The 15,369-nt window shown below is 35.9% G+C and overlaps 1 protein-coding gene across 8 annotated transcripts in view; it reads right to left on the bottom strand.

Moving 5' to 3' along the window:
• Positions 1 to 15,369, bottom strand: part of LRBA (LPS responsive beige-like anchor protein) — a 758,928-nt gene that overhangs the window by 215,075 nt on the left and 528,484 nt on the right. For all 8 annotated transcript variants that reach the window (XM_086346372.1, XM_086346374.1, XM_086346378.1 and 5 more), the window contains one exon: positions 14,092 to 14,194. In XM_086346372.1, the coding sequence (XP_086202498.1) occupies positions 14,092 to 14,194 (103 nt within the window). The remainder of the gene's footprint in view (positions 1 to 14,091; positions 14,195 to 15,369) is intronic.

The raw sequence follows: 15,369 nt of genomic DNA, 5'->3' as shown, positions 1-15,369 counted from the left end.
ACAAAGGTGTAATTTACATACCATAAAATTTATGCATGTAAGTGTACTATTCAATGCGTTTAAAGTAAATGTCTAGAGTTGTGCGATTATCACCACAATGTATTTTGGAATGTTTTAATCACCACAACAAGTCGCCTTGTGCCTATCTAGAACTAACGCTTAATTCTACCCCTAGCTCTAGGCAACTATCAATCTGCTTCCATCTGTATGAACTTGCCTTTTCTGAACATTTCAGACAAATGGAATCAGACATCATGTTATCTTTCGCATTAGGCTTCTTTCACTAACCATAATGTATTTCAGATTCATCACTGTGGCAGCATGTATAAGCAGTTCATTTCTTTTGATTGCTAAGTAGTATTCCATTGTATGAATACAGAATACACCACATTTTAAAAATTCATTCCCCAACTGATGGACATTTAAATTATTTCACTTTTTAGCTTTTATGAAAAATGCTACTAGGAACATTCATGTATATGTCTTTGATAAACATATGGTTGTACTTCTTTGGGGTAGATTACTGGGAGTGAAACTGCTGGGCTGTACGCTGACTTTAACTTTATGAGAAACTGCCAAATGGTTTTCCATTATACATTCCAACAAACAATGCATGATGTTTGAACTTTTCCACATCTCTGCCAAAACTTACTATTGTAGGTAGTTTTGATTATAGCCATACTAGTGAGTATAAACTGATATCATTTTAATGTACACGGTTGAATTTCTTTTCATGTGCTACTTAGCCATTTACTTTCTTTGAGGAAATTACTATCAGATCTTTTCTTCATTAACCGGGGGGCTTCTTTCATCCTATATTGAGTTGTAAAAGGTCTCTATACATTCTGGATGCAGTTTCTTTACTAGATATATGATGCACAAAAATTTTCTCAGTCTGTGGCTTATCTTTTCATATATTTAAGTGATGCATTTAAAGCACAAACATTTTAAATTTTGATTAAATCCATTTTCTAATTCTTATGAACAGTGTGTTGACATTCATTTTCTTGCATGTGACTTTCCAATCATTACAGAAGTATTTATTTAAAGATTACCCTTTCCTCATTGAATTGTGTTGGCAACTTTGTTAAAAAGCAACTGACCATAAATGCAAGGGCTTATTTTATTTCTTTATTCTTAATGTAGTTTCATTAACTTATACGCCTATCATTGGATAAATAGCACACATTTTGATTATTGTGGCCTTATGGTAAGTTTTGAAATCACATAGTTTAAGTTTTCTAATTTTGTTGTTTTTCAAAACTGTTCTGGCAAATATAGATTCATTGTATTTCAGCTGAATTTCTCCCAAAAAGTGTACTAAATTTTGATAGGGATTGTATTAAATTTATAGATCTGAGGAGAATTGACATCTTTATACTGAACCTTCTGATCCATGAACATGGAACATTTCCATCTATCGATGTTGTCTTTAATTTCTAACAGCCATTTGTTATGCATTTTTCATTGTAAAAACTGTACATGTCTTTGTCATCTAGGAAAAAGACATTTCTAATCTGGATGCCTTTGCTTTTCCCCTCCATCCCTTCCTTTCTTATCACACAGGCTGAAATCCCCAATGTAATTTTAATAGAAGTGGTGAGAATGGAAGACATTCTGGCTTTCCTGACAGTAGGGGCAAAGCATTCAGTCTTTAAACAGTAAGTACGGTGTAGTATGGGCAAAGTATGGGACTTTTTGGTGGCTGCTGCTTACCTGTTTATCCTGTATTCTATTAACTATGTGCATAATACTGATTTTCAGATTTAAATCAATTTGAGTTCCTGTGATAAAACCCATATGGCTACCTTATAATCCTTTTTGTATACTGCTGGATTTGGTTTGGCAATATTTTATAAAGCATTTTTGTGTATGTTCATTAGGGTTATTAGTCTATAGTTTTTTTCTTGTGAAATCTTTGCCTGGCATTGATAATAGGGAAAAGATGGCCTCACAGAATGAGTTGGTAAGTGTTTCTTCTGTATCTTCTGAATGAGTTTGTGAAGGGTTGGTATTTTTCTAATTTATCTATTTAATAAGATTCATCAGTTAACCCATCTGGGCCTTGACTCTTCGGTAAGATTTTTGAATTCTAATCCAATGGATCTGTCACAGGTCTATTCAGAGTTTTAATTTCTTCTTGAGAAAGTTTTGGCAATTCTGACTGTCCAGGAACTTGTCCATCTCATCTCAATTGTCTTAATTTGTAAGCTGATATTTCCTGCTAATGTTTTTAATTTCTACATGGTCAGCAGTCCAGTCCCTTCTTCCATTTCTGACTTTGCTAATTCATATTACCTCTTTTGTTCATAGTTAGGCAAAGTATGTCAATTTTATTGAGCTTTTCAAAAAAATCAGCCTTGCAAAGTTCTAACCTGTTACATGTCGACAAATTCTTTGCTATTTTCTCTTTAAGAGAAGGAACTTGATTCTCCTGCCAAGGGGCCTGGGCTGTATTTAATAACTCTCCTGAAACAAATAAGATGTAGCAGAAATGATGGCTTGTGACTATCAAGAGCAGGTCATAAGAAGACACTGGGGCTTCTACCTCATTCTATCTGGGATCAATTGCTCAAAGTCATGAACTCACTCAAAAGCAGCCTATGGCGAAACAGGTTTGGCAAAGACCAGAGTCCTACTGCCACAGGGCGTGGGAGTGTATCAGCTTACAAACTCCTCTAGCCCAGGATGACTACAACTCCTACGGATATTTTGGCTATTATCTGTTGATTCTATATCAGTTGCAGTTAAAAGAAGATACTAAATAAAAAACCTGATTAAACACTAATCAAAAACAGCCCAAATCAATACAAAATTAGGTATGTTAAAAGTAAACTGCAAGTTTCTACTGCTAATGCATTTCAATCAATATAAAAATTTCAGTGTTAAGTCTCTTCCTAGTTCTTAAATTAGCTAACTGAATTGATGAAAATTAACAACTACTAAGAAATAAAACAGGTAATGATCCTGCTTTTTAAATACAGACAACTGGCTAGCACACAGGAAAGAGCGATATAACCTGACACTCTTCCAATTCCCTGTACTGGGAGAGATGCTTTGGCATTTTAACATTCCTTTCACATAGTTATTAAGTTACTTTGAACAATATAAATGCTAGTTATTAACTCCACATGTATATACAAAATTAATATTTGAACTCTGATTTATCGGAGGTTAAAGATAAAAGTTTTAATTAAATATATTGCATGCAAAATCCTTAACATATGGATTTGATATTGACATCAACAGAAAAAATTGAAACAAATATGACATAATAAAGCAAAGTCTAATCATTTTAATCAAAATGATAAAAAGTTTAATGATTTATTATACATATTAAGTGATGGTACATTTGAAAATGGGTATGAAATAAGCACTTCTGTAACTTAGGTATTTTAAACATGCAGAGCCTCTTTTTCACTGATCTTTGCTGGGATAAAACATAATATAATAACATCTACCAAACTTAAATGTATGGTTTAATAACTTTTGAATATACCTGTTTCTGTAACCAATCATCATAGAAACACTCCAAAAAGCTAAGTCCTTTGTCCTAGTTCCTGGTAACCAATGATCTGCTTTCTGTCACTATACGGTTTTGCTTCTATAATAGTCTCATATAGATAGAATCATATAATTTCACATTATTTCTCAATCACTTCACGTAAGGAGAATCATAGCCCATGATGGCCATGACGCCTGTAGCACACAGCTTTGTTTACTAATGATTCTGAGACTCATCCATGCTGCTGAACATGTCAGTGGTCAACTCCTTTTTATTTCTTTTGAAATTTGTTTTATATCTTTTAATTAGATAATAAAAGTAGTGCATCTACATTTTTATGAATTGGAAAAATAAAGATTTTGGAAGTAGATAAATTGAAACCTTAAATTCTATAATGTAGAGATAATTGCTGATATTTTTTAATTGAAGTGTAGTTGATATACAATATTGGGTTAGTTTCAGGTATATAGCAAAGTGATTCAGTTATACATATGTAAATATTTTTCATATTATTTTCCATTATATGTTAGTATAAGATACTGAATATAGCTACCTGTGATATTCAATAAATCTGTGTTGTTAATTTTATATATAGTAGTGTGAATCTGTTAATCTCAGGCTCCAAATTTATCCCCCCATCACATTTCTGTTTTGGTAACTGTAAGTTTGCTTCTTATGTTTTTGAGTCTGTGTTGCTGTTTTGTAAATAACTTCTGTATAGCATTTCATTGCATGGACGCACTACAATCTACTGATCCATTTACAGTTGATGGACTAGAAATGTTTCAATTTGGGACTACATGAATAACACTGCTATTAATATTTGCTTACAAGTGAATGTGTGTACATATACTTTCATTACTCTCTATAATCACCTAGGAGTGGAACTGACAGGACATAAATTAAGTATATAGTTAACTTAATAAGAAAACTGCCAAATTTTCCAAGGTGACTATACTAACTTGCATTCCTACTGGCATGGTTCTTGAGTTTCTCACGCTGTATACTGATTTCACACTATTTATCTATTTGTTTATAAAACTCAGGTGTACCAATTTCTTTACACTGTGTAAAATTCATCCTTTTTAGGTATACAACGCAATGAGTTTTGCCAACAAACATAGTCGGGTAACACCACAAAGTCAAGACAGGAAATATTTCCATGTTATCAAAAAGTTTCCTCACACTCTTTTGTAACTAATAGTCCCTTTTCAATTTCAGTCTCTTGAAACCATTGATCTGATTTTTGTCCAAGTAGTTTCACTTTTTCCAAAATGTCATATAAATGGAATCACACTATACACAGATTGTATACACAGTATACAAGCACAATATACAAACAGTTGGCTTCTTTCACCTAGCACCATACTTTTTATTGTAAACTTCTTTATTTTATACTGGGATATAGCTGATTAACAATTTTATGACAGTTTCAGGTGGACAGCAAAGGGACTCAGCCATATGTATAAATGTATCCATTCTCCCCCAAACTCCCCTTCCATCCAGGCTGCCACATGACATTGCCACATTCCACGTGCTATACAGTAGGGCTTTGTTGGTTATCCACTTAAATATAGCAGTGTGTACATGTCCAACCCAAACTCTAACTATTCTGTTCCCCTATCCTTTCCCTTGGCAACTGTAAGTTCATTCGCTAAGTCTGTGAATCTCTGTTTTATAAGTATGTTCATTTGTATCATTTCTTTTTAGATTCCACATATATGGGATGTCGGGCTTCCCTGATAGCTCAGTTGGCAAAGAATCTGTCTGCAATGCAGGAGACCTTGGTTTGACTCCTGGGTCAGGAAGATCTGCTGGAAAAGGGATAGGCTACCCACTCCAGTATTCTTGGGCTTCCCTGGTGGATCAGCTGGTAAAGAATCTGTCTGCAATATGAGAGACCTCGGTTTGATCCCTGGGTTGGGAAGATCCCCTGGAGAAGGGAAAGGCTACCCACTTCAGTATTCTGGCCTAGAGAATTCCATGGACTGTATAGTCCATGGGGTTGCAAAGAGTCAGACATGACTGAGCAACTTTCACTTTCACTTTACAGGGGATGTCATACAATAAATTTATCCTTCCTGTCTGACTTACTCAGTATGACACTCTATAGGACCATTCATGTTGCTGAAAATGGCATTATTTCATTCTTTGCAATGGCTGAATACTACTCCATTGTACGTATGTACCACATCTGCTTTATCCACTCCTCTGCAAATGGATATTTAGGTTGCTTCCATGAACAGGGTTGCAGTGAACACTGGGGAGCATGTATTCTTTCGTTTCATGTTTTTCTCTACATATATGCCCAAGGGTAGGATTGCAGGGTCATATGATAGCTCTTTATTTAGGTTTTGAAGAAACCTTCATACTGTTCTCCATAGAAGCTGTGCCAATTTACATTCCCACAAACAATATAGGAGTGTTCCCTTCTCTCCATACCCTCTCTGGCATTTCCTGTTTGGGGACTTTTTGATGATGGCCGTTCTGACCAGTGTGACGGGAGACTTCACTGTACTTTGATTTCCATTTCTCTAATAACTAGCAGTGAAGAACATCTTTTCATGTACCTCTTGGCCTCCTGTATGTCTTCTCCAGAGAAATGTCTATTTATGTCTTCTATCAATTTTTTGATTGGGTTGTTTCTTTAGATACCATCATACTTTTAAAATTCATTTGCGTTCTTCTGTAAATTGGAGATTGTTCCTCTTTAATGCTGAGCAGTATATCTTGTTGTATGGATGAACATACCATAATTCGTCCATTCACTAGTACATGACCATTTTGGCTAGTTCCAATTTGTTGTTCATAGCTGTATCAACATTTATGAATAGGTCACTGTATGAATACACATATTTCCATTTCTCTAGGGTAAATGCCTTTGAGTGAAACTACAAGGAGATAGTTCATGCATGGGATCTTCTGAAGAGGTCCACATTATATTCATTACCTCCATCATAGTTCCAGGTCAGTGGAGTTCAGTCGCTCAGTCGTGTCCGACTCTTTGCAACACCATGAATCACAGCACGCCAGGCCTCCCTGTCTATCACCAACTCCCAGATTTCACTCAGACTCACGCCCAAGAAGTCAGTAATGCCATCCAGCCATCTCATCCTCTGTCATCCCCTTCTCCTCCTGCCCCCAATCCCTCCCAGCATCAGAGTCTTTTCTAAGGTGTCAACTGTTCTCATGAGGTGGCCAAAGTATTGGAGTTTCAGCCTCAGCATCAGTCCTTCCAAAGAAATCCCAGGGCTGGTCTCCCTCAGAATGGACTGGATGGATCTCCCTGCAGTCCAAGGGACTCAAAAGAGTCTTCTCCAACACCACAGTTCAAAAGCATCAATTCTTCAGCGCTCAGGCTTCTTCACAGTCCAACTCTGACATCCATACATGACCACTGGAAAAACCATAGCTTTGACTAGATGGACCTTTCGTGGCAAAGTAATGTCTCTGCTTTTGAATATGCTATCTAGGTTGGTCATAACTTTCCTTCCAAGGAGTAAGCGTCTTTTAATTTCATGGTTGCAGTCACCATCTGCAGTGATTTTGGAGCCCAGAAAAATAAAGTCTGACACTGTTTCCACTGTTTCCCATATATTTCCCATGAAGTGATGGGACCAGATGCCATGATCTTCGTTTTCTAAATGTTGAGCTTTAAGTCAGCTTTTTCACTCTCCTCTTTCACTTTCATCAAGAGGCTTTTTAGGTCCTCTTCACTTTCTGCCATAAGGGTCGTGTCATCTGCATATATGAGGTTATTGATATTTTTCCCAGCAGTCTTGATTCCAGCTTGTGTTTCTTCCAGCCCAGCCTTTCCCATGATGTACTCTGTATATAAGTTAAATGAGCAGTGTGACAATATACAGCCTTGACGTACCCCTTTTCCTATTTGGAACCAGTCTGTTGTTCCATGTCCAGTTCTAACTCTTGCTTCCTGACCTGCATATAGGTTTCTCAAGAGGCAGGTTCCCATCTCTTTCAGAATTTTCCACAGTTTATTGTGATCTACACAGTCAAAGGCTTTGGTATAGTCAATAAAGCAGAAATAGATGTTTTTCTGGAACTCTCTTGCTTTTTCCATAATCCAGCGGATGTTGGCAATTTGATCTCTGGTTCCTCTGCCTTTTCTAAAACCAGGTTGAACCTCTGGAGGTTCACGGTTCACGTACTGCTAAAGCGTGGCTTGGAGAATTTTGAGCATTACTTTACTAGCGTGTGAGATGAGTGCAATTGTGCGGTAGTTTGAGCATTCTTTGGCATTGCCTTTCTTTGGGATTGGAATGAAAACTGACCTTTTCCAGTCCTGTGGCCACTGCTGAGTTTTCCAAATTTGTTGTCATATTGAGTTCAGCACTTTCACAGCATCATCTTTCAAGATTTGAAATAGCTCAACTGGAATTCCATCACCTCCACTAGCTTTGTTTGTAGTGATGCTTTCTAAGGCCCACTTGACTTCACATTCTAGGATGTCTGGCTCTAGGTCAGTGATCACACCATCGTGATGATCTGGGTCGTGAAGATCTTTTTTGTCCACTTCTTCTGTGTATTCTTGCCACCTCTTCTTAATGTCTTCTGCTTCTGTTAGGTCCACACCATTTCTGTCCTTTATCGAGCCCATCTTTGCATGAAATCTTCCTTTGGTATCTCAAATTTTCTTGAAGAGATCTCTAGTCTTTCCCATTCTGTTGTTTTCCTCTATTGCTTTGTGTTGATCGCTGAGGAAGGCTTTCTTTTCTCTTTTTGCTATTCTTTGGAACTCTGCATTCAGATGCTTATATCTTTCCTTTTCTCCTTTGCTTTTAGCTTCTCTTCTTTTCACAGCTATTTATTAGGTCTTCTTTTCACAGCTATTTGTTAGGCCTCCTGAGACAGCCATTTTGCTTTTTTGCATTTCTTTTCCATGGGGATGGTCTTGATCCCTGTCTCCTGTACAATGTCACGAACCTCCGTCCATAGTTCATCAGGCACTCTGTCTGTCAGATATTGTCCCTTAAATCTATTTCCCACTTCCACTGTATAATCATAAAGGATTTGATTTAGGTCATACCTGAATGGTCTAGTGGTTTTCCCTACTTTCTTCAATTTCAGTCTGAATTTGGCAATAAGGAGTTCATGATCTGAGCCACAGTCAGCTCCTGGTCTTGTTTTTGTTGACTGTATAGAGCTTCTCTATTTTGGCTGCAAAGAATATAATCAATCTGATTTCGGTGTCGACTATCTGGTGATGTCCATGTGTAGACTCTTCTCTTGTGTTGTTGGAAGAGGGTGTTTGCTATGACCAGTGAGTTGTCTTGGCAAAACTGTATTAGTCTTTGCCCTGCTTCATTCTGTACTCCAAGGCCAAATGTGCCTGTTATTCCAGGTGTTTCTTAACTTCCTACTTTTGCATTCCAGTCCCCTATAATGAAAAGGACATCTTTTGGGGGTGTTAGTTCTAAAAGGTCTCGTAGGTCTTCATAGAACCGTTCAACTTCAGCTTCAGCTTCTTCAGCGTTAGAAGAGGTCTGACAGAATGTGGTCCACTGGAGAAGGGAATGGCAAACCACTTCAGTATTCTTGCCTTGAGAACTCCATGAACAGTATGAAAAGGCAAAATGATAGGATACTGAAAGAGGAACTCCCCACGTCACTAGGGGCCCAATATGCTACCGGAGATCAGTGGAGAAATAACTCCAGAGAGAATGAAGAGACGGAGCCAAAGCAAAAACTACACCCAGTTGTGGATGGGATTGGTGATGGAAGCCAGGTTTGATGCTGTAAAGAGCAATACTGCATATGAACCTGGAATGTGAGGTCCATGAATCAAAGCAAATTGGAAGTGGTCAAACAGGAGATAACAAGAGTGAACATCAACATTCTAGGAATCAGCGAACTAAAATGGACTGGAATGGGTGAATGTAACTCAGATGACCACTATATCTACTGCTGTGGGCAGGAATCTTTTCGAAGAAATGGAGTAGCCATCATAGTCAACAAAAGAGTCAGAAATGCAGTACTAAAGATGCAATTTCAAAAACGACACAATGATCTTTGTTCATTTCCAAGGCAAACCATTCAATATCGTGGTAATCCAAGCCTATGCCCCGACCAGTAATGCTGAAGAAGCTGAATGGTTCTATGAAGACCTACAAGACGTTTTAGAACTAACACCCCAAAAAGATGTACTTTTCATTATAGGGGACTGGAATGCAAAAGTAGGAAGTCAAGAAATATCTGGAGTAACAGGCAAATTTGGCCTTGGAGTACAGAATGAAACAGGGCAAAGGCTAATAGAGTTTTGCCAAGAGAATGCACTGGTCATAGCAAACACCCTCTTCCAACAACACAAGAGAAGACTCTATACATGGACATTACCAGATGGTCAACAACAAAATCAGAATGATTATATTCTTTGTAGCCAAAGGTGGAGAAGATCTATACAGTCAGCAAAAATAAGACCAGGAGCTGACTGTGTCTCAGATCATGAACTCCTTACTGCCAAATTCAGACTGAAATTGAAGAAAGTAGGGAAAACCACTAGACAATTCAGGTATGACATAAATTAAATTTCTTATTTTTATACAGTGGAATAAGAAAAAGATTTAAGGGACTAGATCTGATAGATAGAGTGCCTGATGAACTATGGATGGCGGTTCATGGCATTGTACAGGAGACAGGTATCAAGACCATCCCCAAGGAAAAAAAATGCAAAGAAGCAAAATGGATATCTGAGGAGGCCTAATAATAGCTGTGAAAAGAAGAGATGTGAAAAGCAAAGGAGAAAAGGAAAGATATACCCATTTGAATGCAGAATTCCAAAGAATAGCAAGGAGAGATAAGAAAGCCTTCCACAGTAATCAATGCAAAGAAATAGAGGAAAACAACAATACGGGAAAGACTAGAGATCTCTTCAAGAAAATCAGAGATACCAAGGGAGCATTTCATGCAAAGATGGGCTCGATAAAGGACAGAAATGGTATGGATCTAACAGAAGCAGAAGATATTAAGAAGAGTTGGCAAGAATACAAAGAAAAACTATACAAAAGAGATCTTCATGACCCAGATAATCCTGATGGTGTGATCACTCACCTAGAGCCAGACATCCTGGAATGAGAAGTCAAGTGGGCCTTAGGAAGAATCACTACAATTGGAGGTGATGCAGTTCCAGTTTAGCTATTTCATCTAATTAGCTATTTTGTCTAACCTAAAAGATGATGCTGTGAGAGTGCTGCACTCAATATGCCAGCAAATTTGGAAAACTTAGCAGTGGCCACAGGACTGGAAAAGGTCAGTTTTCATTCCTATCCCAAAGAAAGGCAACACCAAAGAATGCTCAAACTACCGCACAACTGCACTTATCTCACACACTAGCAAAGTAATGCTCAAAATTCTTCAAGCCAGGCTTCAACAATACATGAACCATGAACTTTCAGATGTTCAAGCTTGTTTTAGGAACCAGAGATCAAATTGTCAACATCTGCTGGATCATCAAAAAAAGCAAAAGAGTTCCAGAAAAACATCTATTTCTGCTTTATTGACCATGCCAAAGCCTTTGACTGTGTGGATCACAATAAACTATGGAAAATGCTGAAGGAGATGGGAATACTAGACCACCTGACCTGCCTCTTGAGAAATCTGTTTGCAGGTCAGGAAGCAACCATAAGAACTGACATGGAACAACAGACTAGTTCCAAAAACGTAAAGGAGTAGGTCAAGGCTGTATACTGTCACCCTGCTTATTTGTATGCAGAGTGTATCAAGAGAAACACTGGGCTGGATGAAGCACAAACTGGACTCAAGATTGCCGGGAGAAATATCAATAACCTCAGATATGCAGATGACACCACCCTTATGGCAGAAAGTGAAGAGGAACTGAAGAGCCTCTTGATGAAAGTGAAAGAGGAGAGTGAAAAAGTTGGCTTCAAACTCAACATTCAGAAAACAAAGATCATGGCATCCAGTCCCATCACTTCACGGCAAATAGATGGGGAAACAGTGGAAACAGTGACAGACTTTATTAAGGGGGGCTCTAAAATCACTGCAGATGGTGACTGCAGCCATGAAATTAAAAGATGTTTGCTCCTTCGAAGAAAAGCTATGACCAACCTAGATAGCATATTAAAAAGCAGAGACATTACTTTTCCAACAAAGATCCATCTAGTCAAGGTTACCATTTTTTCAGTAGTCACGTATGGATGTGAGAGTCGGACTACAAACAAAGCTGAGCACCAAAGAATTGATGCTTGGAGAAGACTCTTGAGAGTCCCCTGGACTGCAAGGAGACCCAGCCAGTCCATTCTGAAGGAGATCAGTCCTGAGTGTTCATTGGAAGGATTGATGCTGAAGCTGAAACTCCAATACTTTGGCCACCTGATGCAAAGAGCTGACTCATTTGAAAAGACCCTGATGCTGGGAGGGATTGGGGGCAGGAGGAGAAGGGGACGACAGAGGATGAGATGGTTGGATGGTATCACCGACTCAACGGACATGAATTTGAGTAAACTCCAGGAGGTGGTGATGGACAGGGAAGCCTATGAAACTCCAAAACTGCTTATCTTCCCATCAATATGTGAAGTTCCAGTTACTTTGCATTCTTATTAGCTCTTCTTATTATCATTTTTTAAGAAGTCATTCTAATAGGTGTGCCATGGGTTCTCACCATGGTTTTAAAATGATATATCATCATTTCCTTGATGACTAATGATGTTTGGTATCTTTTCATGTGCTTGCTATTTATATCTAGTCTTTGCTGATGTATCTGCTCAAATCTTCTATTTTTTTTTAAACAGATTGCTTGTCTTATAATTAAATGGAAGAGTTTCTTATATATCCTTTATATAAATCCTTTATCATGTATAAGTTGTACCAGTATTTCAACCCAGTCTATAACACACCTTTTCATTTTCTTGAGTATCTTTTAAAATGATATGTTTTTAATATGAAAGGCCAATAAGTGGTTTCTTAAAATCTTACTTAAGAAGTTTCTGCCCAACACAAGGTCACAAAAATTTCTCTCCTATGGTTTCTTTAGGAAGTTATACTTTAGCACTTATGGTTAGGTTATGTCATACTTGAGTTAATTTGAGTTAACTTATGTTACATTTTTAGTTAATATGTTACATTTTGAGATAAAGGGTGAGGTAGGTTTTTTTTTTTTTTTGGTTTGTCTTTCTGTTTCTCTGTTTTTGTTGAAAAAAACTATCTTTTCCCATCAACATATCTTGATACCTTTGTTGAAAATCAAATTGCTCATTTATGGATGGGTCTATTTCTGGACACTATTATATTCCATTGCTCTGTAAGTCTATTTTACAAAAATGTGAAACTCTACCAGTGAATGTAATTTTATATTAAGTTTTAAAATCAGATAAAGTCCTCCAACTTTTTCCACTTCAAAACTGTCTTAGCAATTCTAGATATTTGCATTTCCACTTAAATTTTAGAATCAGCTTGTCAATTTCTCCAAAACAGTCTTCTAGAATTTTGGATAGGTTTGTTTTGAACCTATAGATCTGTTTGGAGAAAACTAACATCTTACTTACATTGAGTCTTCCAATTCATGAACATGGTATAGTACAATTTTCCATTTTTAGGTTTCTTACAAACTGTGTTTGTAGTTTTCAGTGAATAATTCTCAATATATTTGCAAATATACCCATAGTTATTTAATTTTTTTATATTATTTAAACCATATTTTCAGTTTCCAATTGTTCATTGCTATATAAGAATAAAAGTATGTCTGCTGCAAAATAGGTAAATTCATCTATGAGTTCTAATGCTTTTTTCCTTTTTGAAAATTTTTGCAGTTTCCTCAGTAATTTCACATTAAGTATATATACTAATAAAGACAGTTTCACTTCTTCATTTTCAATCAAGATGGTCTTTAATTTCCTTTCTGGAAAGGCTTTTTGTGGATTTGGAATTCAGGTAACGCTGGCTTACAGGATTACTTGGGAAACTTATCCTTCTTTTCTATTATCTGTAAGAGTTTTCCGAGAAATTGTGTCACTTCACTAAACATTTGATAGAATTTGCCAGTGAAACCATTTGAGCTAGGTATTTTCCGTGTTAGAAGGTTTTAAGCTACAAATTCAATTTCCTCGGTAAAGTTATTAAAGCTATTCACTTTCATTAGTGAGATTTTACAGTTTGTATCTTTCATGGAATCTGCCGATTCATCTAAGTTGTCTAAATTTGTTCGTAATATTTCCTTATTTTTAAAATATCTATACGATCTGTAGTGATATTCCTTCTCTAATTCTGATATTGGCATTTTGTGTCTTTTGTCATAAGCATTATATAGATATTTACTACTCTTATTAATCTTTTCAGAGAAACAATTTTTCATTGCATTGATTTTTCTTATTGTTTTTGTTTCCCTTTTCACTGATGTTCTGATTTTATTGCTTTCGTTTTTCAGATTAGTTTCATTTACATTTGTTCCTCTTTTTTGAGCTTCTTCGGACAGAAGTTAAGTTGACTCAAAATGATACACTAGCAATTACCATTTAAAATGAAGCATAAAACAAAAGGTCATGCATTTCAAAACAAATTAAAAAAATATTATTACAGATTATTTTCCATATTTTTTTCATATAAAACAGTACCTGGTTTGAGGCAATCCAAAACTGGTTCCAATGCCAACACGAGGTAGATAGTTAACCACTTTCTTTACCGTTGCAGGGTCTGGGAAGTTGAACATTATAGCAACTAGGAAAAATAATTTTTAAAAGTCAGAGTAAAATATGGGTGCCTTTCTGAAAAACTGATTTCTTGGTACAGTAAAATGCTTACTCTTAGTTCAGGTATCTACTCAATAGAAGTTTTATAGTATTAGTTTTATCACAGCATATATGAAGTTTAAGCATTAATACGCTAGAGATGATTATTTTTTTTTACTCATAGAATGTTCCTTCTCTAAATACTGTCAGGACTAATAACTATTGTTGCATTAATGTAACATGAAGTTGAGATTTTATCCAGCTACAATTCTGAATTTACAAAGTTGAATTTTGGCAAGTTAAAAATATACCTATAAATTTCTATAAAAAATTTAAGATTATATACTTAACAATCTAATATACTTAACCTATAGCTACTAAATTGTCAGTTGTATTTACTTCTAATCTTCAACTTAAAAAATATTCTCTTGTAATTTATACAAATTCTTGTATTTTCTTGTAGTTTATGTAAATATTATATAAACATATAATACAGTGCTTTTTGTTTATGCTTTTATGTTCACATAATCCAGAACAATGTGTGACCTGAAAATTTTTTCCTCCATGGTCAATAATCAAATGTTTTTTAATCATTTTTATTTGAATAATTACATACTTTGAGAACATTATATGTAACTGTAGGTATCATAACTGTACATCATATATATAAATACACTCAGTATATAAATGTTAATTTATGACAGTGATATACAAAATTTTATCCTTAAAAAGTATGACAATAACAAAGTCATAAAATCATGGCAGAGAATTTAGAAGATAGTACTTTGGTCAGTCTTGAAATTTTAATCATATTAACTTTTGTATCAAAACCATAAATTATCTACAAATATTCATCTAGAACCGTCTTTTCTACCTTACCTGAAAAAATACTATGGACCAAAAATTTTTATCAATGTCAGTGTAATTTTTAAACAGTGACATTACAATATTTTTTAGGTAAGTAAGTATATGATCATGCACTAAACAGCTAAAATATATTTAGAACTATCATATACATATCCAACAAAAGTTTTTCATAAGCCATTCTTACATATCTACTATTACACTGACTACAGGAGGGAAAAAAAAGGAAAAACTCAGATTATGGCAGGTGACCAAGGCCATAAGGAAAAGGCAATAGAAAAACACACAAAGATACACAGC

The sequence above is a fragment of the Bos grunniens genome, chromosome 17 (genome assembly GCF_055505025.1).
Source record: "Bos grunniens cultivar Pamir isolate PY7600 chromosome 17, Bosgru_T2T1.0, whole genome shotgun sequence".
Classification (NCBI taxonomy): Eukaryota; Metazoa; Chordata; class Mammalia; order Artiodactyla; family Bovidae; genus Bos; species Bos grunniens.
This window is presented reverse-complemented; position numbering and strand designations above follow the sequence as displayed.